Source organism: Erinaceus europaeus, chromosome 17, assembly GCF_950295315.1.
Source record: "Erinaceus europaeus chromosome 17, mEriEur2.1, whole genome shotgun sequence".
NCBI lineage: Eukaryota > Metazoa > Chordata > Mammalia > Eulipotyphla > Erinaceidae > Erinaceus > Erinaceus europaeus.
The window spans coordinates 9653040-9680952 of record NC_080178.1 but is presented as its reverse complement, the minus strand read 5'-3'; the positions used below and the strand labels follow the sequence as shown (position 1 = coordinate 9680952).

At 39.0% G+C, this 27913-nt stretch overlaps 1 protein-coding gene across 2 annotated transcripts; it reads left to right on the top strand.

Moving 5' to 3' along the window:
* The first annotated feature begins 1366 nt into the window (after positions 1 to 1366).
* On the top strand, positions 1367 to 27032 carry LOC103110469 (membrane-spanning 4-domains subfamily A member 4A). 2 transcript variants are annotated; one of them, XM_007519635.3, is made up of 7 exons: positions 1367 to 1539; positions 16205 to 16364; positions 18103 to 18231; positions 19742 to 19798; positions 21659 to 21817; positions 24326 to 24427; positions 25380 to 27032. In XM_007519635.3, the coding sequence occupies exons 2-7, from the start codon at positions 16221 to 16223 to the stop codon at positions 25485 to 25487; spliced, it is 699 nt and encodes a 232-aa protein (XP_007519697.1). In that variant the 5' UTR covers positions 1367 to 1539; positions 16205 to 16220; the 3' UTR covers positions 25488 to 27032. The 2 variants fall into 2 exon arrangements, with proteins under 2 accessions (XP_007519697.1, XP_060032248.1); XM_060176265.1 differs by lacking the exon at positions 1367 to 1539 and adding an exon at positions 5874 to 6340.
* Positions 27033 to 27913: the final 881 nt, after the last annotated feature.

Here is a 27913-nt window from a genome sequence, read left to right as displayed (position 1 = left end):
ATTATTATTTTTCTCTCAGAAACTCTTGAGTGTATGAGAAGAAATAAATTTTTCTGTTTTATCTCCAAATATCCATTTCATTTTATCTCAACAGATGAGAAATCCTAGATTCTGAGGGGGAATAAAAGGGCCATACTACAGATCATTGCTTTTAGTTTAATCTTTTTAAGGTATTTATATAAAATAAAGAATATATATATATATATATATATATATATTCTGATTGTGTATCCTGACATTAAGTACCTCTGAAAAAAACACTTTGGTGTTCCTCATTTGTCTTCGATATAATCTATACCTTGGCCAATAAATATTGTTGGGGAGGGAAATATATATATATATATATATATATATATATATATATATATATATATATTGTGTGTGTGTGTGATGCCAGAGCTTTACACATACAGGAAAATCAGTGTTATCCCAGGTTGCTGATTTATTTAGATAGAGAGGAAGAATGAGAGAGAGAGAGAGAGAGAGAGAGAGAGAGAGAGAGAGCTGGAGAGAGGGGGCAGACATTACAACACTGTGTCTTCCTTTATAATGAAAGCCCTTCCTATGTGGTACTTGGCCTTGAGCTTGTTCTGCGCATAGCACAGTGAGCTATCTCTCCAACTCTCATTTTGTCTTAATAAAAAGGAAGGCTAGGGGCTGGGTGGTGGAACACCTGGTTGAGCACACATGTTGAATTGCACAAGGACCCCGGTTCAAGCCCCCAGTCCCCACCTGCAGGGGGAAAGCTTTGCAAGTGGTAAAGCAGGGCTGTAGGTATCTCTCTGTCTCTCTCCCTCTCTATCTTCCCCTCCTCTCTCAATTTCTCTATTTATATCCAATAATAAATATAAGTTTTAAAAAGTCCTCTGAGCAGAATTTGACACACAGTATATTCTCATCCACTGAGATCCATAGTCACAGCCATTGTAGTTCTCCTAGGGAAAAAATTATAGAAGGGTGTGGGGGAAGGTGGAAAAGTGGTTTCCACAGCAGATTTTCATGCCTGATGCTTGGAGTTCCCGGGATCAGTCCCCAGAACTGCCATAAGCTAGAGCTAAGCAGTGCTCTGATAAATTAAAAGGAGAAAGAGAGAGAGAAAGAAAGAAAGAAAGAATGAAAGGAAGGAAGAAAGAGAGAAAGAGAGAAAGAAATAAGGAAAGAAAGAAAGAAAGAAAGAAAGAGGGAGAAAGAGAAAGAGAGAGGATGAAGGAAGGAAAGAAAGGAAGAAAAAAGAGAAAAAGAAAAGCTACATGAGGCACTCACTGCTTAGTCATCAAGTTTCATAGCAGACATCCAGACCCATATTAGGGATGCTGAGATCACTTAGCATTTTTAACATTTGAAAAAAAAGGAACTAGTCATGTATCTCAGAAATGCCTAGCACAGCCTGTGCTGTTAGAAAAAAAAAAAAGCAATGCACATCTCAACATCTGAGTGTGGTGTGGATCGGACGGGAAATAATCTCTCGTGGTCAAGAAGCTCAGCTCCAGTCTCCGGTACTCGTTAGCTCCAGGGCAGACATCACAGGCTTGGAGAAAGGTAGGTGTGGAGACTCCCCTTCCTAAGATTCTGGGGAGCCGGGTTTCTCATTCATTGATTGGGGGCCTCTGGGAATGAAATGAGAACAGAGATGACTACTTCCTATAGCACAGGCTGATATTCCTGGTCGAGGTGGGCTCCAAGTTCATTGAAATGTACATTTGGGAGGTTATTTATTTATTTATTTATTTATTTTAGGAGGTGGGATGGGGTGGACTCAGATGTAATCTTTGTTGCAGGAGATGAAAGTAAAGGTAGGCTCTTAAAAACCGGCATTAGTAATTTCGTTGTGTTTTTAATTAATTTAGGTGTGTTGTTGCCAGGGCTTCACAGTCCTGGGTCACTGTTTTAAGATAGAAACACACACCGTGTACACACACACACACACACACACACAGTGTTAAGGTTTCCCTCACTACACACACACACACACACACACACAGTGTTAAGGTTTCCCTCACTACACACACAAACACACACACAGTGTTAAGGTTTCCCTCACTACACATACACACACACACAAACACACACACACAGTGTTAAGGTTTCCCTCACTACACACACACACACACACACACACACACACACACACACACACACACACACAGTGTTAAGGTTTCCCTCACTACACACACAAACACACACAGTGTTAAGGTTTCCCTCACTACACATACACACACACACAAACACACACACACAGTGTTAAGGTTTCCCTCACTACACACACAAACACACACACAGTGTTAAGGTTTCCCTCACTACACATACACACACACACAAACACACACACACAGTGTTAAGGTTTCCCTCACTACACACACACACACACACACACACACACACACACACACACACACACACACACACACAGTGTTAAGGTTTCCCTCACTACACACACAAACACACACAGTGTTAAGGTTTCCCTCACTACACATACACACACACACAAACACACACACACAGTGTTAAGGTTTCCCTCACTACACACACAAACACACACACAGTGTTAAGGTTTCCCTCACTACACATACACACACACACAAACACACACACACAGTGTTAAGGTTTCCCTCACTACACACACACACACACACACACACACACACACACACACACACACACACACAGTGTTAAGGTTTCCCTCACTACACACACAAACACACACAGTGTTAAGGTTTCCCTCACTACACATACACACACACACAAACACACACACACAGTGTTAAGGTTTCCCTCACTACACACACAAACACACACACAGTGTTAAGGTTTCCCTCACTACACATACACACACACACAAACACACACACACACACACACACAGTGTTAAGGTTTCCCTCACTACACATACACACACACACAAACACACACACACACAGTGTTAAGGTTTCCCTCACTACACACACACACACACACACACACAAACACACACAGTGTTAAGGTTTCCCTCACTACACACATACACACACACACACACACACACATAGTGTTAAGGTTTCCCTCACTACACACATACATACACACACACACACACACACACAGTGTTAAGGTTTCCCTCACTACACACATACATACACACACACACAGTGTTAAGGTTTCTGTCACTACACACACACACACACACACACACACACACACACACACACAGTGTTAAGGTTTCCCTCACTACACACACACACACACACACACACACACACACACACACAGTGTTAAGGTTTCCCTCACTACACACACAAACACACACACACAGTGTTAAGGTTTCCCTCACTACACATACACACACACACACACACACACACACACACACACACACACACACACAATTAAGGTTTCCCTCACTACTTTGGTCCTCCCATGTGGTTTACAGGGGCTTGGACCTGGTCTTATGCATGACAAAACCAGCATCTTCCCATTTGAGCTATCTTGTGGGCCACAATACTACTTATTTTAGTTACATTTCCTCTCTGAATCCCCAGGATCTCAAGAAATACCAAACAATAATTTACCTTTTGATTAATTACTTCATGTACTCTTTCTTTTTAAAAAATGTTTTATTTATTTTAATGAGAGAGAGAGAGAGAGAGAAGGAGAATAGAGCACTTCCCAGCTCTTGCCTATGGTGGTGCTAGGGTTTGAACCTCGGACCTTGGAGCTTCAGGCTTGAGAGTTTTTTGCAGAACCATTATGCTACCTCCCCAGTCCCACACACCTCTTTTCATACCTTGTCCCACAGTCTTTAGCCTCTGTCTCTAACATGTTTATTATAATTTAACAATCAAGACAAGATCCACAGTGTGCAGAATAGGTGAAAATGTTGAACAAGGGAAGGGTTTTATTCAGCGAGACTCTGACCTCATCATTCTCTCCAACCATCCCTGGTACTATTCACAAGACTTTAACAAACAAACAGAAGCAGCCCTGAAGATGGTTGTTAATGACACCAACCTTGTAAACTCCTGGCATTCTTGGAATCAGACAGCTGATTAAAAGCAATTGTGCCCTGTGACAGTCTTTGCTGTGATAAAACAGGAGAAGCTCGAGAGTAGGAAGATAACTTGGCAAAATCCCTCTGGAGCTAGGAGAGGGACCCAGATTTCCTGAGCCTTAGTCCTTGTATTTTCCCAGTCCAGACCCACCATTGTCAACTCCAATGAACTATCCTCATTCAGAACTCCTCTGGGTCCCTTCCCTTTTATAAGTGTGACCAAAAAAAAATGTGTCACAGTTCTTTTAAACCACTTTTGTCATGAGCCTTCTTTTGTAACACTTAAGGGACTAGTGACACAATAAGAAAAAAAAAGGGGGGGGAAGGAAAGATAAATGGTGGAGCTGAACCTGAAACCCTGGAGAGGTAGGAAAGTGTCTTATTTTCTCCACATCAATAGCAGGAACAAAACTACAATTGCAACAAATGTTACAGATGTGATATTACTAGAGTTTAGACTCCCCCAACTTAGAAACAATGTTTTTCTTACACATCGAATACACTTACTGTTTTTTGTTTGCTTGTTTCATTGACATATAGATATAGAATTATTAAACCCTTTCAAGTCAACATAGAATTTTCTTTTTCGGGAGTCAGTAGCACAGTGGGTTAAGCGCATGTGGCGCAAACCCCAAGGACCGGCAGAAGGATCCCGGTTCGAGCCCCTGGCTCGCTACCTGCAGGGAATTCACTTCACAATCGGTGAAGCAGGTCTGCAGGTGTCTGTCTTTCTCTCTCCCTCTCTGTCTTACCCTCCTCTCTCCATTTTTCTCTGTCCTATCCAACAACAACAAGTGTTGTTAAAATTCGGAGGCTCCAGCTGGCCGGGCTAGCTTCACGGGCGGGTAACAGAGACAATAACAACAACAATAACTACAACAATAAAACAACAAGGGCAACAAAAGGGGAAATAAATAAACATTAAAAAAAGAAAAAAAAAAGAATTTTCTTTTTCAGGAATTGACTTCCTTAGCAATTAACTCATGTTCTGTGATGTAAGATTAGAAAGCAGTTATATTTCATATTGTCAGATTTAGAATGGCAGAGCACTAGCGAAGTGACTAGGACTCGGTGTATTATTTTACCAGAGACCAAAAGAAAGACCTCAGCAATAGGAAGCATTAAGTTAGTTTATTTTGGAAGCCACAGGGGTTCCTGCAAGATCTAGTTTTCTGCTCCTAGAGTGACCTTTTCATTCCTTCAATTTAAATCGAGAAAAAGTCACCAAAGCACCAGGGCACCTTCTGGTATCACGATGCTCCCACGTATTGCTGGGACAGACCTTACCGGATGCGCAATTCCTCAACCCCCAAAGTGTTATTTTAATTGGTGCCTCTAATCTGAGGAGGCTCACGGTCTTTTCCTCTCCCCCATTGGGACTATGGCTAGGGTTCATTTCCTGTATTTCTTCTTTTTGATAGAGACAGAGATAAAATGAAAGCAAAAGGGAAAATAGGGAGAGACAAAGAGAGACACCTGCAGCACTGAGTCATTGCTCATGAAGCTTCTTCCCTGCAGGTGGGGAGTAGGGGACTTGAACTTGGGTCCTTGTGCATAGTAATGTGTATGCTCTACTGAATGTACCACTGCCTGCCTCAGAAGTTCACAGTCTTACTAAATATAAAGGAAGGATCATCAGGGAAATTTTGGTAAGACAGAACTGTGTTTTCGAAAACCTCAGTCTAAAGTTATGTCTGAGAGGTAACCACATTGGATAGAAGCAAAATGAAGTACTTGCTAAGTGAAACTGAAGAAGAATCATTGGTGGCTAGTGAAGAGCACATTTGACCCTAAGACACAATATGGAAATAATTGAGGTTTCTTAAACCCGTCCTTATGTCACTGGTTCACACCTATGGACATCTTTTAAACTCTGAATCAAGTAAACTGGACGTCAAGGGCAGAATTTGAAGGAGAGGAACACCATGCTTTGGCATTGTAACACAGTCATTCTGGATATGAATGTGTGTGGGGAAGACTGAATTTACAAGGTCAGAAGTGAACCAAATACTTCTGTTTGAACAAAAATGGCGCCATCAGTATTCTTGGTCAATAAGGATGACAGCTTGGTCTAAGAGGTGGGAGAATTATTGAGAGCTGAACAAAGGATGTGCAACATCAGAAAAAAAAAAATCACAAGTCACTGGACGCATTTAGACTAGCTAAGAGAAGGAACTGATGGAAAACTGTGGTTTTTAAATATGAGTGACTGAAATATTGTGGAGCATTTCATTAAGATCAACGTCACTTGTTGACTGGAAACCTAGTTCAGCTTGTGGGGTGCAGGATGTGCATTCCTGGTGCACCCAGTTTGAGGTTTGGTACCTGAATTTCTCATATTGAAATGATGCCAGGATTTCTTTCATTGTAGAGTATCTCATATGATAGATATAAATAGTTTGGTTTTTTTTTTTTTTTTTTTTTGCTTCTAGTGTTATCACTGGGGCTTGGTGCCAGCACTATGAATCCTCTGCTCTTGGTGGTCATTTTTTTTCCATTTTGTTTTTATTTAACAGGACAGAGAGAATTTGAGAGAGGAGGGAAAGATAGAGTGGGAGCGAGAAAGAGAGAGAGACACCTGTAGACCTGCTTCACCACTCTGAAGCATCTGCCCTGAAGGTGGGGAGCAGGGCTCAAACCCAGATATTTGCACAGGTCCTTGTACTTAATGCTAAGTTCACTTAACTGGGTGCAGCATCACCCAGCCCCCATAAATAGATCTTTTAAAACACAGGCAAAAGCCACTTGAAATTTCATATGCATATATATATATATGACAAAAGTCAGTTGGAATTCCCTAAATGTGTTATGATGATTTCTACCTCTAATTTTCTACCTTATATTAAGAATAAATCTATAAATATCTCCTCTACACAATGCATTAACTTCTGAAAGTAAAATGTAGAGGGAGGCAGGATTTATTCTGTTTACTTTTTTTCCATCATTTTTTAAGTAAAAATTCTTCCTGCTCCACTTTGGGACCAGCTGTTTGATGAGAATAATCTTTTTTAATTTTTATTAATAATTATTGTAGGCTAAGAGGGATAAAATTCCTACCACCAGACTTCTGCATACAATCTCCTCCATTGGAAACCTCCCTATGCTTTATCCCTCAGGAGTACAGATTAAAATTATTTTTCAAAAAATATTTTATTAGTGATTCACAAAATTACATGTAAACAGGGGTATAATTCCACACCGTTCCCACCACCAAGGTTCTGAATCCCAAATCCCACCATTGCAAGCCAGTGTAGTTCTCCCAAGGTTGCAGACATGGGTTAGCTATCATCTCTATCTGTCTACATTTGTACATAATTTCCCCCCCCTTTTTTTCCTTCTAAGTTTCATTTTTCTCTTCCCCTCTTATATAGGATCCTGTGATAAATATGAATCTGGGACTTTTCAATAATTATTTTCAATAATATCAGGATAGGTGTCACATGGGAAACTTGAAGAGAGTATGTGAACTAGATAGAACGTCAGAAAGGAGACTTCCAACTTTGTTCTCCTTTCTCTAAAACTAAACCTTAGTCATCTCTGAGATTGCTCAAGATTTCAGAAAACTCTTGAATAGATCTTATTCAACAGCATGTAATATATAGCATAACTCACAATCAGATTTTCATTAGAACTAATTAGATTGCAGAAGAGAAATAGAGAGAGAGAGAGAGAGAGAGAGAGAGAGAGAGCCTCCTTGCATAGTCCTGTTTGTAGGTTATTCCTTGAGACTAGAAAAATAAGGACAATCCTGGCCAGTTTTTGAAACAAATTGCAAAAGAGAGGAAGACCACATGGTACACTGAATAACATGATCTAATCTATCACAACAAAAATCCTTCTTCTTTGCTTTTCCACATCTCCAAGGCAGAGATAGATTGGAGCATCTGGTCATCAGGAATAAAAACATGTACTTGAATGGCAGAAAGTTTTAGAACAGAGTTGGAATTTTAATTCAGGCAGTATTGATACACACACACACACCCCTTTTTTTTTCCTTAGAAGATTCACTATAGGATACTGCTGAAAGGTAGAACTGTTTTAGAACTATTTTGTTTGTACATTATCTAGTCATCAATTGAGGGACATTTGGTGTCTTTGCACTTTTGCCTCTTGTGGATAATGCTATTAACAAATTGTATATACATGTCTTTGTATGGACATATGTTGCATTTCTCTCCTAAGTGTAGAATTGTTAGGTCATATGGTAAGTCTGCATTTAACCTTTTTTTAAAAAAAAATTATTTATTTATTTTCCCTTTTGTTGCCCTTGTTTTTTATTGTTATTGTAGTTATTATATTATTATATATATTATTATTGTTATTGATGTCATCATTGTGGGGTAGGACAGAGAGGAGGGGAAGACAGAGAGGGGGAGAGAAAGATAGACACCTGCAGACCTGCTTCACCACCTGTGAAGCGACTTCCATTTACCCTCTTTCAGTACTACCAAATTGTTTTATTTTCAAAGTGATTGTACCAATCTACAGTGTCATAATCTACTTGTAAGATGTCCTATTTCTTCATACCCCATTTGAATTTCTCTCCTAAGCATAGAATTGTTGAGTCATATGGTAAGACTGTCTTTTACATTTTACAGTACTTCTTCTTCTAGTGTTTGCCCTTCTTCCATAGCCAGTCAACAGTGTCAGGTTGAAAGCTGTCAGGAGCTGCATGTTGCTGGCTTTGAAAGTGACTGGGATCCATGTGGATTCAGTCGGCTAGGAAGGATCGTCAGTTTCCCCAATGAATGGGTACTCACGGGATGCACCATGAGAAGGTCGATCCAATGCATCCCTTACAGTACTAATAGACTGTTTGTTTTTTTTTTCCTCGAGGTGATTATACCAGTCTACAATGTTAAAATCAACTTGTAAGCTTTCCTATTTCTTCATATCCTTATGTGACTTAGAGTCTATTTGTATTTTTTCTATCCAAGCCAGTATGGAGTGGGTATCTTAGAGAGTACCTAAGAGGAGGCATTGGTGGCAAACTACCTGATTTATTATTTTTTTTAATTTATAATATGGAAATGTTGACAAGACTACAGGATAAGAGGGGTACATTTCCATACAATGCCCACCCCAAGAGCTCCATATGAAATTCCCTCCCTTGATAGCTTCTGGATCGTATCCCTTCATAGTATCATCTGGAACCTGATGGTTGAGTAAGAGTTAAGATATAAAACAGAACAAATTGTTGACTAATCATGAACCTAAAGGCAAGAATATTACAGAATAATTGGAGTCTCAGTTTTGGAAAAAGCTAGTAGGTCTGTTTTAGGTATATTTCAGAGGGGCCATGACTTTATTAGTTTTTGCCTGAGCCTGAAAGCTAATATGCAGGTGGACCCAAGTTATTGTCTGGGGAGATGGTGTCATAGTTGGAAAAAGGACTAGAAAGCTGGATCAGGGAAGAGAGTAGCTCCCAAATATGGGGAAAGCATATAATATTGTTAACTGTAACCCCATCAATTTGATCTGGGTTCCATATTCAGCTCAAGAGCCTATGTAACTTCTGCATCCCTGTAGATCTGAGCTTGTATTCTGTGTTCATGGCTAGGAACATTCCAGGATGTACTAATTTTGGGATCTATCTTCCTTGGGTAGTAAGTAGAGTATGTTGTCCAACCTTCCTTTGGAGAATGGAACATTCCCTACCATTATTGATCCACATTGAGGGCAAAGTCCTATGAGGGGTCACAAAGTGGTCCATTGTGTTGTTTCTGATGGAGGTGACCAGTGACAATGATGAGAGGGTCTGTTAGAGGTCTGGGCCCATCATGTCTGTGTGGGAACCCCAGGGCTCCCTGACTAGGGCTCCATGGATGGGGTGGCCTGGTAGTGACTAAAGAGTCATTGTTAACATATGCCAGTCTCTTGCCCTTATTCAGCTTTTGTAGTCCTTACTTTAGCACAGTTAGCTTTGGAATGATTGGGGGATGTGTAATGGGAGGTAGGTGAGGAGAGTATTTAGATTTTTTAAGCATGAAAAATTGAGCTATTGCCGGGCATTCTGCTAAGATAAAAATGACTTCTTGGCTGGAGGGGATAGTTCAGCTTGTGGGCTGGGGGCAGGACTTGCATGCCTGATGCAGTTCAAGTTTTCATTTGCATTTCTCCAAAGAAGGTTTGCATATGGCCAAAAATCACACACACACAAAAAGATGTTTAACACCTCTAGTCATCAGGAATCTCAAAACCAAAACCATCAGGGATCTCAAAGCTTCATATCCATAACATGGTTATCATAAAAGGACAAAAGAATAGAAATGATATTTAGGAAACAAGGAAGGGGTGGAGAGTGGGCTAAACCAGTGAACAGCTGGGAATTGAGTGGTTGGTGGTTCACTCAATGAGGCCGCATGTTACCATGTTCAAGGACCAGGTTCAAGGCCTTAGAACCCATCTTTAGAGGGGAAGAGATGAAATGTCACAAGCAGTGGAGTGGTGTTCCAGGTGTCTCTCCCTCTTTCTGTCTTTCTCTTTGGTTCTATTGGTGTATAATTAACAATAATTGATAAAATATAACAATCATTATTATTAAGCTGGGCAATTATTTGTCCTGGTCCTGGTGATTTATTTATTTATTTTTTTAATTTATTTATTTGTTTTACCAGAACACTGATCAGTTCTGCTTATGGTGGTGCCAAGGATATAACCTGAAACTTTGGAGTCTCAGGCATCAGAGTCTCTTTGTATAACCTTTATGCTGTCACCCCACCTCAAGTGATGTGTTTCTTATAGCATTCACCTCAAGATAGAGAGCTTCCTCCTTGGCATCCTATTAAATGGACCCTGTACCTGTGGAGACATGGGGATGTGTTCACACAGTGTGCTGATGATTTGTTAGGGATGCTCAACCTGGATGTAAACACAGGGGAGAATTTACAGAGGCCACAGGTGGGCTGAGGTTTTGTGGATTTGCCTTATGTCAGGTTCACTCATGAGTGCTCCTAATTGCTCCACCATTTAAGGAGAAAAACTTGGGAATTACTAACAGTTCCTCTGTCTGCTGTGAAAGAACTTCTTACCTCTCCTCTCCTCTCCTCTCCTCTCCTCTCCTCTCCTCTCCTCTCCTCTCCTCTCCTCTCCTCTCCTCTCCTCTCCTCTCCTCTCCTCTCCTCTCCTCCCCTCCCCTCCCCTCTCCTCTCCTCCCCTCCCCTCCCCTCCCCTCCCTTCCCCTCCCCTCCCCTCCCCTCCCCTCTCTGTTTCTCTCTCTCTCTCTCACTCTCTCGTGGAAGTTCAAAAGCTGGAGAAATCCAGTTCCACTCAATGCTTCTTTTCTTGAGACCAACCTAGAGCCTTGAACTCTAGAAATCTGACTGCTTCATTCTCCTCCTCCTCCTCCTCCTTCTTCTCCTTTTAATAATTAGTTAATTTTAATGAGAAAGAGACCAGAGCACTGGTCAGCTCTGTCTTATGGTGGTGCTAGGGATTAAGCTAGTCACCTGAGATGACTGCTTAATTCTCTCCAGACCTAATCCCATTATAAAATATAGAATTTAGGTTTGGGAGGTGGCACAGTGGATAAAGCATCAGACACTCAAGCATGAGGTCCTGAGTTCAATCCCTAGCAGCACGTGTACAAGAGTGATGTCTGGTTCTTTCTCTCTGCCTATTTTTCTCATTAATAAATAAATAAAATCTAAAAAAAAAGAAAATATAGAATTTAAATTTAAAAAGTGTGTGTGTGGGGGGGAGAGTTCTCATAATTAATTAATTTGACTCTTAACAATGTACATGGAATAATTATAACCCTGGGGTATTGCTGATAGGATGTGAAACAGCACATATTGTTTGGAAAACAATATGGTGATTTTCCAAAAAAAAAAAAAGTAATAATCTTAGGATTCTCATGTGATTCAGTATTTCCTCTTCTGGATTCATACCCTGAAAAAAGGAGGAGAGGAACTTTATTCTATGTCCATGTACAAAGTAATGTTATTTGTAATAGACTAGAGTGGGTGTAATTTTATCTATTGATCAAGTGTAACCAAAATATAAACAATGGAGCTTTACTTTGCAAAGAAGTGAAATTTTAACACATGTTACAACATGGATGGCCATTTGGGACACTAAGTGAAATAAGTCAGCAACAAATAAATGCTGAGCAATGCCTCTTACATAAGGATCTTAGAGCAGCTAAATTCATTAGTAAAAGAAATAGAATTATGGTTATCCAGGTTTGAGGAACTTGGGGTGGAACTATTTAAATAAATAAATATCTAAAGGACACCAAGTCTTTTAACAACAAAGTTTTTTTTTTTATCTTCTTAGTATATTTATTTACTGAATAGAGACAGCCAGAAATCAAGAGGAAAGGGGGTGATAGAGAGTGAGAGAGGCAGAGAGACACCTGCAACCCCCCTCACCACTCAAAAAGCTTTCCACCGCCAGATGAGGACTGGGGTCCTTGTACACTGTAACATGTATGCTCAACCAGGGGCACCAACACCTCGCCCCAACAAAAATTTCTGAAGTTCCAGAAATGGATGGTGCTGATAGCTTCACAACAGAGTGAGTAGATGTAAAGTTGCTGAAAAGAAAACATTTACAAAGGTACAAATGTTAAATACTAAGTTTTGCATCTTTTAACACAGTATACTGACTGAGATACAGTATTTTCTTTGAACAGCTGCCTGTTGAATCTTTGCAAACTCTTTATTGTTAAAATGTAGAGTTCTTAGAGCCAGGGCTCACTGGGGGCTCACTGCTAAGTGAGAAGACACAGGTTCAAACCAATGGTCTGTGTGTGTGTGTGTGTGTGTGTGTGTTCGGCTTCATAAGCAGTGGAGAAGTGCTGCAGGTGTCTCCCTTTTCTGTGTCTTTCTCTTTATCTCTCACATTTTATCCAAAAAAAGGAAAACAAAAATGGCCACCAAGAATGTGTGAATCATGCTAGCAATGAGTTCCAGAGATACGTCTGGTAGCAAAAAAGTAAATCAGTCAATCAATCAGTCAATCATTCTAGAGTTCTTAAGAAAAATTGATTTTTCACCAGGTGCTTTCCCTTCTACCCTTGTTGTTGTTGTTTTATCTCTGCCTATTTATTTATTTATTGCCCCCAGTGTTGTTGCTAGGGACTCAGTGCTAGCTCTAAAAATCCACCACTCTCAGCCATTTTCTCTCCTTTTTTTCTTTCTATTCAATTTGTTATGACAGAGAGGTTAACAGTAGTGGGGGAGACAGAGAGGGAGAAAGATAGATCCATGCAGACCTGTTTCACTTCCCCCCACCCTCCAAAAGCAGGTGGGAGATGGGGGCTTGAACTGAGCCCTTGTGTTTGGTACTGTTTACATCTACCAGATGTGTCACCTCCTGTTCACCCCTGTTTTTATAGATTTATTAGTTGCTGGAGTATTTTCACTTCTTATTACTCTCTGATCCCCCACAACATTTTCCTCTGCTGTGAAACAGTACATGCTCTACGTGTCTTTCTTGAAAGCCGTTTGAGTTTTAAATTCTAAAAATAAAAGTTTACCCACCAGGTAACGTTGGTGAATAAGAACGTGTATCTCTCTCAGCTCTTCAGAATTATGAAGAGTCATAACAACATACACGCAACTAATGTGTTAACTCACCTCAACCACAATCCACTAGAACTCTTGTCTTGAGAACCTGCCTTCTGAAGCCAGAGCCCACAGGTTGGGTTTGTTTCATTTGATATTGTCTGCTCCTCTGCATCGCGTCTTTATATCCCACGTATGTACGTAAGGCTGAGATCCTCCTGCGGTTGCCATTCTCCTTGCGGGTGGTTTAACTTAACCTGACCCCTGCTCTTGTACTCACGTTGTATCAGTAGGTGGCATTTCTCCCCTAGTAACTGTATTACGAATATGTATCATAGGAACTCATCTGTCTTTGGTCTCTTGGGTAGTTTCCAAACTGTAGCTATAGTAAATATAGCTGCAGTGAACATAACACTAACTCTGGTGGAAGAAAAAATATATATTATTAGTGAACATAAAATTATTTTAGGGGAACTGTCTCTAAGACTATGCTGGTCATTCTTTGGCAGGCAGAAACATAACTGGGATCAGTATATATGAGACTATTTCCCTATAACCTTAGAATTTTATAAACCATTATTAAATAATTAATAAAATATTTTTAAATGAGGAAAAAGTGAACTTCTGTGTAGTCAAATTATCTAAGGCTGAATCTTTCTTTCCTTCTTTCTTTCTTTTTTTTTTCTTTGCATAACCATTATATGTTCTCCTCCTCTTCCTCCCCGCTCCCTTAACACTAAAATTAGAAGACATTTTTTTCAATTGTCTTTTTTTAAAAATTTATTTTATTTATTTATTACCTTTTGTTGCCCTTGTTGTTTTATTGTTGTAGTTATTATTGTTGTTGGATAGGACAGAGAGAAATGGAGGGAGGAGGGGAAGACAGAGAGGAGGAGAGAAAGATAGACACCTGCAGACCTGCTTCACCGCCCGTGAAGCGACTCCCCTGCAGGTGGGGAGCCGGGGTTCGAAGAAGACATTTTTAAAGTATGTAGCTTTGTGTATATTGTATATCTTGTACCTGTGACTTTATATGTTTCACCACTTAGTTATTTCTAAATGCTGCCAGTTTTTCTCAACTGAGTCACTGTGAAATTTCTTGATATAAGTCAAGAATATTTGCTTTATACCTTATTCAGAGACAAATGCCTCCCTGTAAACTGTGACTTCTTATGGGATTTCTTTCTTATTCTTGCCTTCTGCTACTCACAGTAATTCTTGCTGAGGCAAGGTACTGGCATCAAATCATGTTTGTTCTTGGGATTATAAATCGCATCGTAGATTTTATGTCAGGTGAGTCTCTGACTTTTTACTAAATGTACTAAAACTGGTGGTCACCATGTGTGATTTCTGTCTCTGCTTCACCCAAAAGTTCCTTTGTAGTCTGTTGTTTTTAGCAATCACTTCACTTGAGTGTCCAGAATTATAGGTGTTTCTCTGTTTCAAAAATGGAACTCCATTTTTCTTTTTTTTTAATTTTTAAAAAATTTATTTTCCCTTTTGTTGCCCTTGTTGTTTTTCACTGTTGTTGTAGTTATTGTTGTTGTTATTGATGTTGTCATTGTTAGATAAGACAGAGAGAAATGGAGAGAGGAGGGGAAGACAGAGAGGGGGAGAGAAAGATAGACACCTGCAAATCTGCTTCATTGCCTTTGAAGCGACTACCCTGCAGGTGGGGAGCCAGGGACTTGAACTGAGATCCTTACGCCAGTCCTTGTGCTTTGTGCCACCTGCACTTAACCTGCTGCGCTACAACCTGACTCCTGGAACTCCATTTTTCTTTCTCCACATTGCCTTGGGAAACTTCCCAGAAAAGAAGAAACATGGGCTTTATTTGTTAAATCTTATTTACTTACTGATATTAAATATATAGCCACCTCCTCACTATGTATTCATTATGAATTGCAGATTGTGTTATCTATGCTTATAAAATTTTTACTAAACTTATTTATGGTTTACTCTTCTGTACTTTTCACTTTGCTTCTTTTCAGAACTTTTGAGTGTTGATAATAGAAAATGAATGTTGCAAATTATTAATATTTATTGTAATTTTGATTGTTATTCTCTACCCTAAAACTGACCCAGTTAGTAGATGTTCATCATTTCTAGAGCTGGATAACTAATCATGAAGTTTCTTTGGTCTACCAAAGATAGATGTATGCTAAAAATTGGAATCATTTTTTCATTACATAGTAAATTACTTATTGATTGTCCTTTGTGCTACTAACAAAAGGGTACCCATTTCCAGAATTGATACTTTTATGCAATCTTAAGTAGGTAAAATAATATCAAAAGTGAATCCAACTTGCAGAATTCTGACAAATTCCACTTATTTCAAAATTTGTAAAGAGGGCCATATTGTCTCTGAAAATCAATTCAAAAAATAGATTAAAAGTGTGCTGGGGATTGAAATCAGGGCATCATATCCTCAGGCATGAGAATTTTGTGCATAATTATTATGCTGTCTCCCTAGCCCTATGTTCTAGAATCTTAAAGCCAGCATCCCTGAGTCAATATCATTGAATATTTCTTGTCCTGCTTCTTTAACTAGCCTATAAATGATTACATGTTATGAAGATGTCTAGAGATGAAGATGAAGAAAGTGAATGCAAACTAAGGGTTATACTGTCATTGTAAATATCTCATCCTAAACTGCATTTCTTTTTTGTAGAACCTCTTCTGCTGCCATGACAACCATGCAAGGGACGGAACAGGACACAGGAGTCACTGGTTCCACTGGGTACCATATGGGACAGCCCATAGCTCTGCATCCGTATCTGTGGAAAGGCTTGGCAGAGAAGTTCTTGAAGGGGGAGCCCAAGGTGTTGGGTGTAAGTCATGTGTGGGTCTGGGGTGAGACAAAGGATGCTTGGAAACTCATAACTGATCACACCTAGTGCCAACATCCAATCTCACCTAGCCTCACACTAAATCAGCTAATCTTGGGGACGTCACTGTTTGATCTTAAAGACCAATATTTTGAAAATTAAAACACATTGAAATGAAAATCATTAGGCTGTGATTCTCATTAGTTGTGCTGACATATAGTGGTTTCATTTCTATTGAAAGATAGGTCAGCAAAGCAAATACATTTCCCTTCTGCAAGCAAGAGGAGCAAAAGAAAAGTTCACATGGGCACTCCAGTTTTTCAAATAATGATGGCCTCATAGTGTTACTTTCTTTCTCTGGGAGATTGTTTAACCTGCTTTTTGGAGATGGGAAGATTTTGTCTTCTGTGCATATCTGTCTAGAGTCTCAGGTAGGTGTGCCTGAGATAAATAGGCAGTTTAAAGAAAGACAAACTAATCCATGTGTGTGACAGGCTTTTTTTTTTTTTTCCTGTTCCAAGTTTTAAACCAGTGGAGTAAAAGTAATGTGACTCAGTGGAACCTTTTTTTAGTGCTACTGGGTAACTGTTTTTCAACATCTCTGATTTTAGAACTCTAGTATATTGTGGCCACATGTCCCAAGTCCCCAAAGAATGCTACATTGCTCTTCTCTTTTAGAATACTTCTCTTTTTTAGAAGTCATTGCTTCCTAGATCCAGCATCACTCTCTCTGAGTATGTACAAGAAGTTGTGGTAGGAGTCACATTATGAGTTGCTGTAGGACCCTCTTAGTTGGTACCAAATTGTAAAAGGGAAAGTTATTGAGGAAATGCTGTTTTACAAGATTGTGTTGTCTTAGAGGTAAAACTTTCCATCTCCCCAAGATAAGTATTAGTAAACCTCATTCTCCACCACAGTTTCATTCTCATCCTTCTGGAGTCCATTGCACCCTTTCTCTTCCTTAATCTGCCCCCTTTCTCTCTCTCTCTCTCTCTCTCTCTCTCTCTCTCTCTCTCTCTCTCTCTCTCTTAGTATTTTCAGATATACAGGTAGAAATTGCAGTGTTTCACCTTCTCCTTTTCTCTTGCTTTGCTTCTAAAGTGCCACATGTGAATGAGATCACCTGGCACCTCTCTCCTTCAATTACTGGGACCAGCAGATAGATAGCACAAGAGATCATTTTTTTATGTTTCTCTTTTAAATTTATTTTATTTATAAGAAGGAAACACTGACAAAACCATAAGATAAGAGGGGTACAATTCCACACAATTCCCACCAACAGAACTCCGTATCCCATCCCCTCCCCTGATAGCTTTCCTATTCTTTAATCCTCTGGGAGCATGGATCCAGGGTCATTATGGGGTGCAGAAAGTGGAAGGTCTGGCTTCTGTAATTGCTTCCCCACTGAACATGGGCTTTGCCAGGTTGATCCATACGTTCAGCCTGTCCTGGGGTGCGGTTCTGGGCAATCAGAGCTCCAGGACACATTGGTGGGGTCGTCTGCCCAGGGAAGTCCGGTTGGCATCATGCTAGCATCTGGAACCTGGTGGCTTTTCTGATGCATGACATAAGAGATCATTTTTAATCAATATAAACATATTACTTTAGGCTCACAGAAAAGTAACAACAGACTATCTGATTATTCAAAAGAAAGATGGAGAATGGAGTTATATTAGTAAGTGGAAAGGGGGTGGCTTGAGCACTAATTCCGTAGTGGATAATCTCCCTTCACTCTTTCTAGGTTGTACAAATCGTGATTGCCCTGATGAATTTCAGTTTTGGAGTCATAACTATGAGTGTCACAATAACATATCATGGACAGTATCCCTTCTCGGTGTACACATGCTACACAATCTGGGGGTCAGTGATGGTGAGTAGAATACCCTCTTATATAGCTGGAGATAACACTGTACTTGCTAACATCCTCAGCTTTGGGAAATTATCCCAGTCCTACACTGTAGTTTTAAAACTTTGACAAAGATGTGTACCCTCTTTGTGATTCACATTGGCTTATATTTATGGTGGCATGACTGCTCAGTCAATTATGAGGAAAGGTAGTAGGTTTGTGATTATTAATTTGGACCAAGCAAGACTCTTCTAGGTGGCTCGGAAGGGGTCAGTGAAGATTATGGGAAATTGGTCCCAAGAAAGATTCTTGTCACCAAGGGAGAAGAGAAGACATGATTGGGTACTGAATATTTATCATGTCTGGTCCATCAACCATTAGATCTTTATAAGTAGCTGGCTTAGCAAATGGAATTTCTGTCAAATGTGTTTTGTCTAGATGTTGAATAGAGAAAATTGAAATTATATTACATTAAAATATAAGAGTTTAAATATTTCTCCTAAAATGACACTAAGGAGAGTTTCTTCTTAAATCAAGAATACAAGTGAGTAGAAGCCAGAGCTTTATCTGCTGATATATGGAAAATTAAGCTATACAGTGAATTCATGTTAGAATCAGGGAAACTTACCAAGGTTCTCATTTATCTAAAAAGTGTATTTTATTTATTTTTGTCAATGGAAATTAGTATTTGATTTGTTTTAAAATTTTTATTATGGAAATAAGTCAACAAGGATAGAAACAACAAATTCTGGTGAGAATATGGAGGGAAAGGATACCCTTTACACTTTTGGCAGAAATGTAAATTCATCCCATCCTCTATGGGAAGAGAGATGAGAATTTTCAGAATATTGAAAGGAGATCTGTCATACAGTCCAGCAATTTTCATTCTAGGTAGCTACCCAAGGATCACAAAACCACTTATCCAAACAGATATACACATACTTATCTTTAATTTTTTTTTTAAATGGAGCCCCTAGGGATACCTAAAATAGACCTACTAACTTTTTCCATAATGGAGACCCCAAATTTCATCTGCTCTATTCTTGCCTTTATGTTCCTGATTATTAAACAGTTTGTTATTCTTTATATCTTAATACTTTTTCAGATACAAAGTTGCAAATGCAAATGCATGACATCAGCCTGACTTACCTGGGCAGACGACCTTATCAGTGTGTCCTGGAACCCCACCTTCCCAGAGCCCTGTCCCACCAGGGAAAGACAGAAACAGGCTGGGAGTATGGATAGACCTGCCAATGCCTGCGTCAGAAATTTAATATGTTATCTATATTTCAGTGTCCTAAATGTTTAAATATATTGAGTTAAATATTTTTTTAAAATATGTGCCTAGTTCCATGACTCTATCTAATAGGATTTCACTTTTCATTTGAGAAAAAGAGACATCCACTTGTCAATATTGTTTCTCCTTATATAATTGCTCTACTTGTATTTATCACAGGATACGATAAGTTTCTAGCAAATTTTGACTTCAATTCTTTGTTTATATTTTTAACTGAAATTCTTCTCTTGTTATTAGTTTATTGTTTCGGGGTCTTTATCGATTGGAGCAGGGAAAAGAACTACAAAGGGTATGGTGAGTAATAGTTCTTTGTGATTTTTCTGGTGTCCTTGTTCCAAAAGAGGACATATGCAAAGTAGTATGTTGTCAGAGTAGAAAACAAATATTGCTTACTTTGAAAGAATTTCAAGAGATTGTCTTTCAAAAAACTAAAAAAAAAAAAACTAACCAAGATGAAACTATTGACATGAAAATGAATAAAACAAGAAACAACAGATGATAGAATCCTTATGACAATAGAGTTCTGAGAGGAATGTTATATGGGGCTGGTTAAAAAAAATACTGGAGCTCTAGAGAAAATCCATGATAAGTACTAATACTTGTGTAATACAATATTTGTTAACTTATTGTTTGAGCCATTTATTTCAATTATATGTATTAACAAATCTTAGCAGATAAAGAGAGAGAGATACCAAAGCACTAGCTTACCACCCGTGGTGCTCCCATGAGGTGATGGGAATGAAACCCATGATCTCCTGCATGGTAAGACGTGCACTTACATACTGAGCAAACCCAGCCCCCTGTGTATAAACACACACACACACACACACACACACACACACACACAATTTTATTAATTTATCATTTTAATTTATTTTTATTGGGGGATTAATTTTTTTACAGTTGACAGTAAATACAATAGTTTGTACATGCATACTAGGGAGGATCCTCCTCTGCCATCATGTTCCACGACCTGAACCCTCCCCAACCTCCACCTACCCCAGAGTCTTTTGTTTTGGTGCAATACACCAACTCCAGTCCAAGTTCTGCTGAGTGTTTTCTCTTCTGATCTTGCTTTTCAACTTCTGCCTGTGAATGAGATCATCCCATAGTCATCTACAATGGAATACAACGCAGATATTAAAAAGGGCAACAAAAAGGGAAAATAAATTAATTAATTTAAAAAAATGATGATTTCACTGTTTTCAGACCATCTTGGATGGAGCTTGAAGAAATCATGTTAAGTGTAATAAGTCAGAAACACACACAATTTTAAATCTAATTGCAGTGAAAAACATGAGCAGCGTGAGGCCCCAGGTTCAAGCCTCCACTCTCCACCTGCAGTCAGGGACACTTCACAAGAGGTGAAACAAGTCTGCAGGTGTTTTTCTCTCTTTTTCTTGAACTCCTCTACCCCTCTAAATTTCACTCTGTTTTAAGAAATAGAATGAAGAAATTAAAAAGAAAATGATGGCTGCCGGGAGCAGTGGATTTTTAGTTCTGGCACCGAGCCCCAGCAATAACCCTCGTGACATTATAAAATAAAAAGAAAGCCATTTGCAGTAAGGCTATTAAATAACAAGTCTGGGGAGTTGGGTGGTAGTGCAGTGGGTTAAGCACATGTGGTGCAAAGTGCAAGGACTGGCGTAAGGATCCCGGTTCGAGCCCCTGGCTTCCCACCTGCAGGGGAAACAGGCGGTGAAGCAGGCCTGCAGGTGTCTGTCTTTCTCTCCCCCTTTCTGTCTTCCCCTCCTCTCTCCATTTCTCTCTGTCCTATCTAACAATGACAACATCAATAACAACAATAATAACTACAACAACAATAAAAAAAAACCAAGGGCAATAATAAAAGGGAAAATAAATAAATAAAAAAATAACAAGCCTATGTTCAAACCTACTTTTCATGTCAATATATCTTCCAATTACAAAGTCAATAAAAAGCCAATAGAGGTTTTCCCTGGCCAAGTATCAAATGTGAATGTCCTTGCTCAAGGGATAAATAGAAAACACTGGAGCTTCCTCAAAGTGGCTTATCCAAACCTAGCCTGAGTCTGCCTCCTTTGACAAACAGGGCATGGTGGATGTAAAGTAATTGTTGAAGATATATCTGAAGATGTTATGTGGATTATTAATTCAATTCCTGTTCCTTTCTAGGTTCGAGGTAGCCTAGGAGTAAATATTACAAGCTCCATCTTTGCTGCAATAGGGATCATATTCATGGCAATCAGCTTGCACATTTATTCATTCCATCCTTACATCTGTTACGGTACTAAGATGCAAGAGGATTGTGCCATGGTCGTATCTATTATAACAGTGAGTGATACTTTTCATGGGATACTGGAAACCAGTCTTTGGGGACTAATGCATTCATTTGTTATTTTTGCTGTAGCCGATTACTGCAAACTTAGAAGATAAGACAATATAAATTTATTATCTTATAATTCCTATAGGTCAAAGGTTGGAATGAGTTTGACTGGGTTAAAATCAAAGAGCTGTCATTACCAGACCCCTCTTTGGAGGTTGTCAGGGAGAATCTCCCTTCCCTTACTTCTCCAGGGTTCTTTGCTTTGGTGCAATACACCAAACCCAGTCCACATTTTACTCATTTTTAAAATCTGAATATAACCTTATTGAGTATATGTAAAATGACTTTTAAAAAAAATATATATATTTAATTAATTAATGTATTTATCTATTATTGGATAGAGAAGACACAGATATAGAGAGAGGGAAAGAGGAGATTGCAGGAGAAACAGAGAGGCCCCTGAAGTCCTGCTGCTGATGGGGACCTGACCAGGGACTTGAACCTGGGTCCTTGCAAACTGTAATGTGATCACTTAACCAGCTGCACCACTGCCTGGCCCCATGATGCAACTTCTTTCTCCCTTCATCCAGAAATAGTTATGTAGGTTATTTCCATGTCTTGGCTATTGTGAAGAGTACTGTGAATAGCATAGACATGCATATTTTTTTTCAGATCAGTGTTTTCATATTCTTGGGATAAATGCCTCATAGTGGCATTTATCATGAGATAATGCTATTTTTATATTTTTTAAAACTTTTTTATTATCTTTATTTATTGGATAGAGACAGCCAGAAATTGAGAGGGAAAAGGGGTGATAGAGAGGGAGAGAGACAGAGAGACACCTGCAGCCCTGCTTCACCACTCGTGAAGCTTTCCCCTTGCAGGTGGGGACTGGGGGCTTGAACCTGGGTCCTTGAGCACTGTAATGTGTGCACTCAACCAGGTGCACCACCACCCAGCCCTATTTTTATCTTTTTTAAATTCTTTTTTTTAATAATTTATTTATTTATTCATGAGATGATAGTAGGAGAAAGAAAGAACCAGACATCACTCTGTCACATGTGCTGCCGGGGATCGAACTCAGGACCTCATTCTTGAGAGTCCAAAGCCTTATCACTGTGCCACCTCCCAGACCACCTTTTTTTTTTTTTTTAAAGATTGATTTATTAATGAGAAAGGGGAGAGAGAAAGCATCAGACATCACTCTGGTACATGTGCTGCCAGGGATTGAACTGGGGACCTCCTGCTTGAGAGTCCAGTGCTTTATCCACTGCATCACCTCCTGGACCACCTGTTTTTATCTTGTTGAGGAATCTCCAGCTTGTTTTTTTTTTTTTGAATAAGAGCTCCACCAACATACATTATCACCAACCATTTATTAGAGTTCCCTTTTTCTCTATACCTTTGACAACACTTTTGCTGTTTCCATTATTTATAATCTAGACCATGTTCACACTCATGGTGGCATTGACTTGTATTTCTTTTGAAAGAAATGATACCTGGCTTTTTTTTTTTCATGTTCTCCTGGGCTAGCTGTATGTCTTCTTTAGAGGTGTTTATTCAGATCTTCTGCCTATTTTTAATTATGTGTTTTGTTGTTGATGTATCTGAGTTTGTTTCTTTTCTTTTTTGACTAGAGGTAGAGAACTTGAGAGAGTGAGAGGGACAGGGGGATACAGAGAATGAGAGAGAAAGAAACACCAACAGCACTGCTTCACCACTTGTGGTGGGAGTAAGGGTTTAAACTTGGGGTCTTGCACATGGTGATGTCTGTGCCCTCTACTGAGTGAGCCACTTTCTGAGTGTCTTGTATAGCTTTATGTTAACCTCTTATTGGACGTGTGATGTACAAATCTCTTCTCTCAGACAGCAGATCCTCTTCTTATACGTGTCAGTTTCCACTTTGCTGTAATCACTAAGACACAGGACTGTGTGGCTGTATCAACTATGGGGTTGTTGGAAAGGTCGTGACACATTTTCCATTTACTTTCTATTAGTGATTTAATATTGCTTTTACAAATTACAAGATAACAGGGGTACAATCCCCCACCATTTCTGTCACTGGAGTTTTATTTCCCTATCCCCTCCATTGGAAACTTCAGTGAATTCCCCAAGGTTACAGATATAGGTTGACTATTATCTGCATAACTATTTGTCCATCTATCTATTTATATTTTTGACAGCCCAATATAGGAAATTTCTAGTCTTTGAAAAATACTGATGGATAATTATCTTCACCATCTGAGCTTTTTAAAGCATTTCCATAAACTGTATGTACAATATTGCTGGGAAACAAAGGGTGGAGAAAACTGATGTAATTATTTGCTTATTTGGAGAGAGAGAGAGAGAAGATATTTGACAAGTCAAGAACTTCTCAAGAATATGGAGCATTTAGCGACACGTTTTCCTGACCACTGGCCAATAATTAATACTCTTTTGGAATTGTAATCCATGGACAACCTTTAGAGCTTTTTACCTTGATTCCTTACTGGTCTTTATTATGAATTTGTCCTTAGGGTCTAGAATTCCTGGTGTTAATTTTAAGCATACTGGAGTTCTGCATTGCTGTGTCCCTGTCTGCTTTTGGATGCAGAGTCACCTGTTGTAATCCTGGTGGGGTGAGTATTGAAGCTGCCTGCATTCAGTCCTCATTGCCTTTCGACACAGAGCATCTTGTTCACATCCTATGGGAGAAGCCTTTGGCCATGACTTAACAGGATCTTTTGCTCAAAGATCCCTTAATAAAGGACACATCTGGCACTGTGGACCAAATGAGGCCTCTGGTCAAATTCCAAGCACACGTGGCGGAATATACTTCCTCTCAGCTGTGGAATCCACTGCAATCTGCTTATACTCTGAGCCCATTAAGACATGAACTCTAAATTTCTCTTGTTCATTAATGTCCTTTTAATTGGGTTCATGAGTAGATCATGTCCATCCAGAATGTTGCCCTTTTTGAGAAGCTAGAAGTTAATTGATTAGTATCCAGCTCATAGTAGTAATAACAATATATCAGACACATGCCCCACACTAGGAAAAGGGGTTAAAGTAAGGCACATGTGATTGTTAACTCTTTTTTTTTAATTGCATAGGAAAGACAGAAGTTGAGAAGAGAGGGGGAGATAGAACGGGAGAGAGAAAGACAGACACCTGCAGACCTGCTTCACTGCTTGTGAAGCTTTCCCCCTGCAGGTGTAGGCTGGGGACCTGATCCCAGGTCTTTGTCATGGCAACACACATACTTAACCAAGTAACTTAACTTGAAGAGAGAGTGCTATCTTTTCCACAACACTCGGGTTTATCCATCTTGCTCGGAACCACTACCTGCGTATGAGGTGAATTCACTCGTAGGACAACAGCTACAAGCATTTCCCAAAAGCTGTTGCTGAGGGTTTTCTCCAGATTTCACCCGCTCTACAGAATTCCTGAGAGCCCTCATGCAGTTCATCTTGAGATTGAATTTTGAAAAGGGAAAGTAGACTTGGCACATGACGACCTTGTGTGGACGGGGTAGGGAAGGGCTGGAATGATGTGATGAACTCACCTGGTGCATCCTGATTGCTTTCACAGGTTGTACTCATTATGCCATCCAATTCTCACATGGCAGAATCATCACCATCTGCACCATTTATGGACTATTCGACGCCAGCAATAGTTCAACAGAAAAACGTTCCGTAACGTCAACATGAAAGTAATGCAAGTAGCATGCTCAGAGAAAGTCCCAGAATCCAACTTTGATTTATAATATGTCAAATTCAAGTCAGGTTTCCATCCTCCCCACCCCCTCTATGAACTCAGTAACTCAGATGAGTGCTTCTTTGTCAAGAAGAACAGTTGTGAAAGGAACAAACCAGATGTTGAAGACGTCGATAGCCTTTGGAAGTTTTTCACTCATATCTAGAGCTTGATGTAATAAGGTGAAACTAGTAAGTGAAATCTGACAAAGGACTGAACAAAATGGCTGCAACGAAGCCTCCTTGGAGAAGATACATTTATAACTTTTTTTTTACAGTTTTACTTATGCTTATTAGCTGTGTTTCTTTTTTTTTCTCTCCTTTTTTTTCTATTAGTGATTTAACAGAATTTTCCAAAAATCAAGATTCCACTGGCATGAATTTACGCAAGCATGCATGGTTGCGTAAGTGAAGATTATATCCTTTTGCTGTGCTGGAAAATATCTCCCATGTTTTCCAACAGTTTGGATTTTTCTGACTACTATGTTCACTTCACCTAGAATGCCACATGCCAGGCCCCTAGTTGGTTTTTTTCCTTATTCCATGGTAAAGAAGCTATCCCATGTACTTATTTTAACTCTTATTCTTAATAAATAACTTTTATTGTTTCAGTCACGGGACCCATGCTTCTTGTTGACCGAAGCATAAGGTTTTTGTCATTCTTCCTCTTGATGAGTTTTTCATGATCTTTACATATTTTATTTTACTTGTTACCTGTGTATATTTCATAATTATTGGTAACAATCTGCTATCTATATTTGATGATAAAATTATATTTTTCATTTATGTTTGGTGTCTTGAAAATACTTTTAGTCTGTCATTTTATCTGATTTCTTCATATTATTTTAACATTTTTTTCATTTTTCATCTGAATTTTGCAACATATTCATTTGTAATTCACTTTTACTTACTTCTTTTGTGACTTTGTAGCTGGCATGTATTAGTGTTGTTTATGAATATTTTCAAATGTTAAATAGAAATGTTTGTTTTTCTTTATAATAAAGACATATTTGTTAGTTCTTATGCCAATCATAGTCTTCTAAATATTTTATCTGTGGGTCAGGGATATAGCTCAGTCTCCTAAAACACCAATTTGCAGGGCTGAGGATCCAGAGGTGGCAGGTTCAATCCCTGGTACCTTCTCATGCAAGAAATAAGCAATGCACTGATCTCCTCTCTTTCCTACTATCTTTCAAAGAGAAGGATGAATATGGGATGATCTCACTCATAGACAGAAGTTAAGAAATAACAACAGAAGAGAAAGCACAAATCATAATTTTTACTTTGGACACCGAAGCAGAGGAATTTGGAGGGTTGGATATGGGGTGAGGTTCAGATCCTGGTGCAGAATGGGGGAAGAGGACCTAGGTGGAGTATAAGAATGCTTTGCAGAAAACTGAAAAAAAAAAATTACACATATACCAACAACTGTATTTACTGTTCGCTGTAAACCATTAATCTCCCCAATAAAAAATAAAAATTTAAATAAGTATTTTGCATGCCTTGATGCCTTGAATGGCAATTTTTCCCTCACTTGTAATCCTCTCCTCCAAGATTTCATTTACCTTTTATAATGCTGAGAGTATGGCAGGAATTTCCTCTTGTTCTGATCATGAGGGCTGGAACTTCCTCTATGGTGCCATCATTCATTCCTTCAGTCTCCATTTAGACACAAGTGTGGGATTTGCTTGATCCACAACTCCATCTGGAACCTGGCCACTACAGAACTGCACCAACAGTGGAGTGACTGGCACTATAGGCACCTAAGAAAAATCTGTTATAGTACACAAGAGACTGAACAGTGGATAAATCATTGAATTCTAAAGCTTGAGTTCCCCAGTTTTGATCAACATCTCACATGCTAGGGTGATGATCTGCTTCATTCCTTCTCCCTTTAACAAATAAATAAATCAATCTTTTTATTTTAAAGAAAGGAAGCCAAAAAAAAAAAAAAACAGCAACCAGTGGCACAGCTATATACAAATAATATCAAAGGACGTTACGGCGATGTTGTGTATGATACAGCAGATCCTAACAAAAGGATTTTTCAAAGTTAACCCAATTACCAAATAATGTGATTATAGCATTATAATCACAATCAAATAATGTGATTGAGCCCTAACACAGCAGGACCACCTAATTCCTCTTTGATTAAATCAATGCTTACCAGATAGTTTTAAAGTTTCAGTCACAAAGTCCAAGTGTAACCATTCCCATATGCTAATTTTAAGTGGTCTAATTTAGGTTAAGAACCAGCTCACAAAAGACATGCGTTCATTTCTTTACATTTAAACTTACGACAGAAAATTTATATTTAATGAATTATTATTGAAATGTGTTTTTCAATGCCTTGAGTACCATTCAGATTTT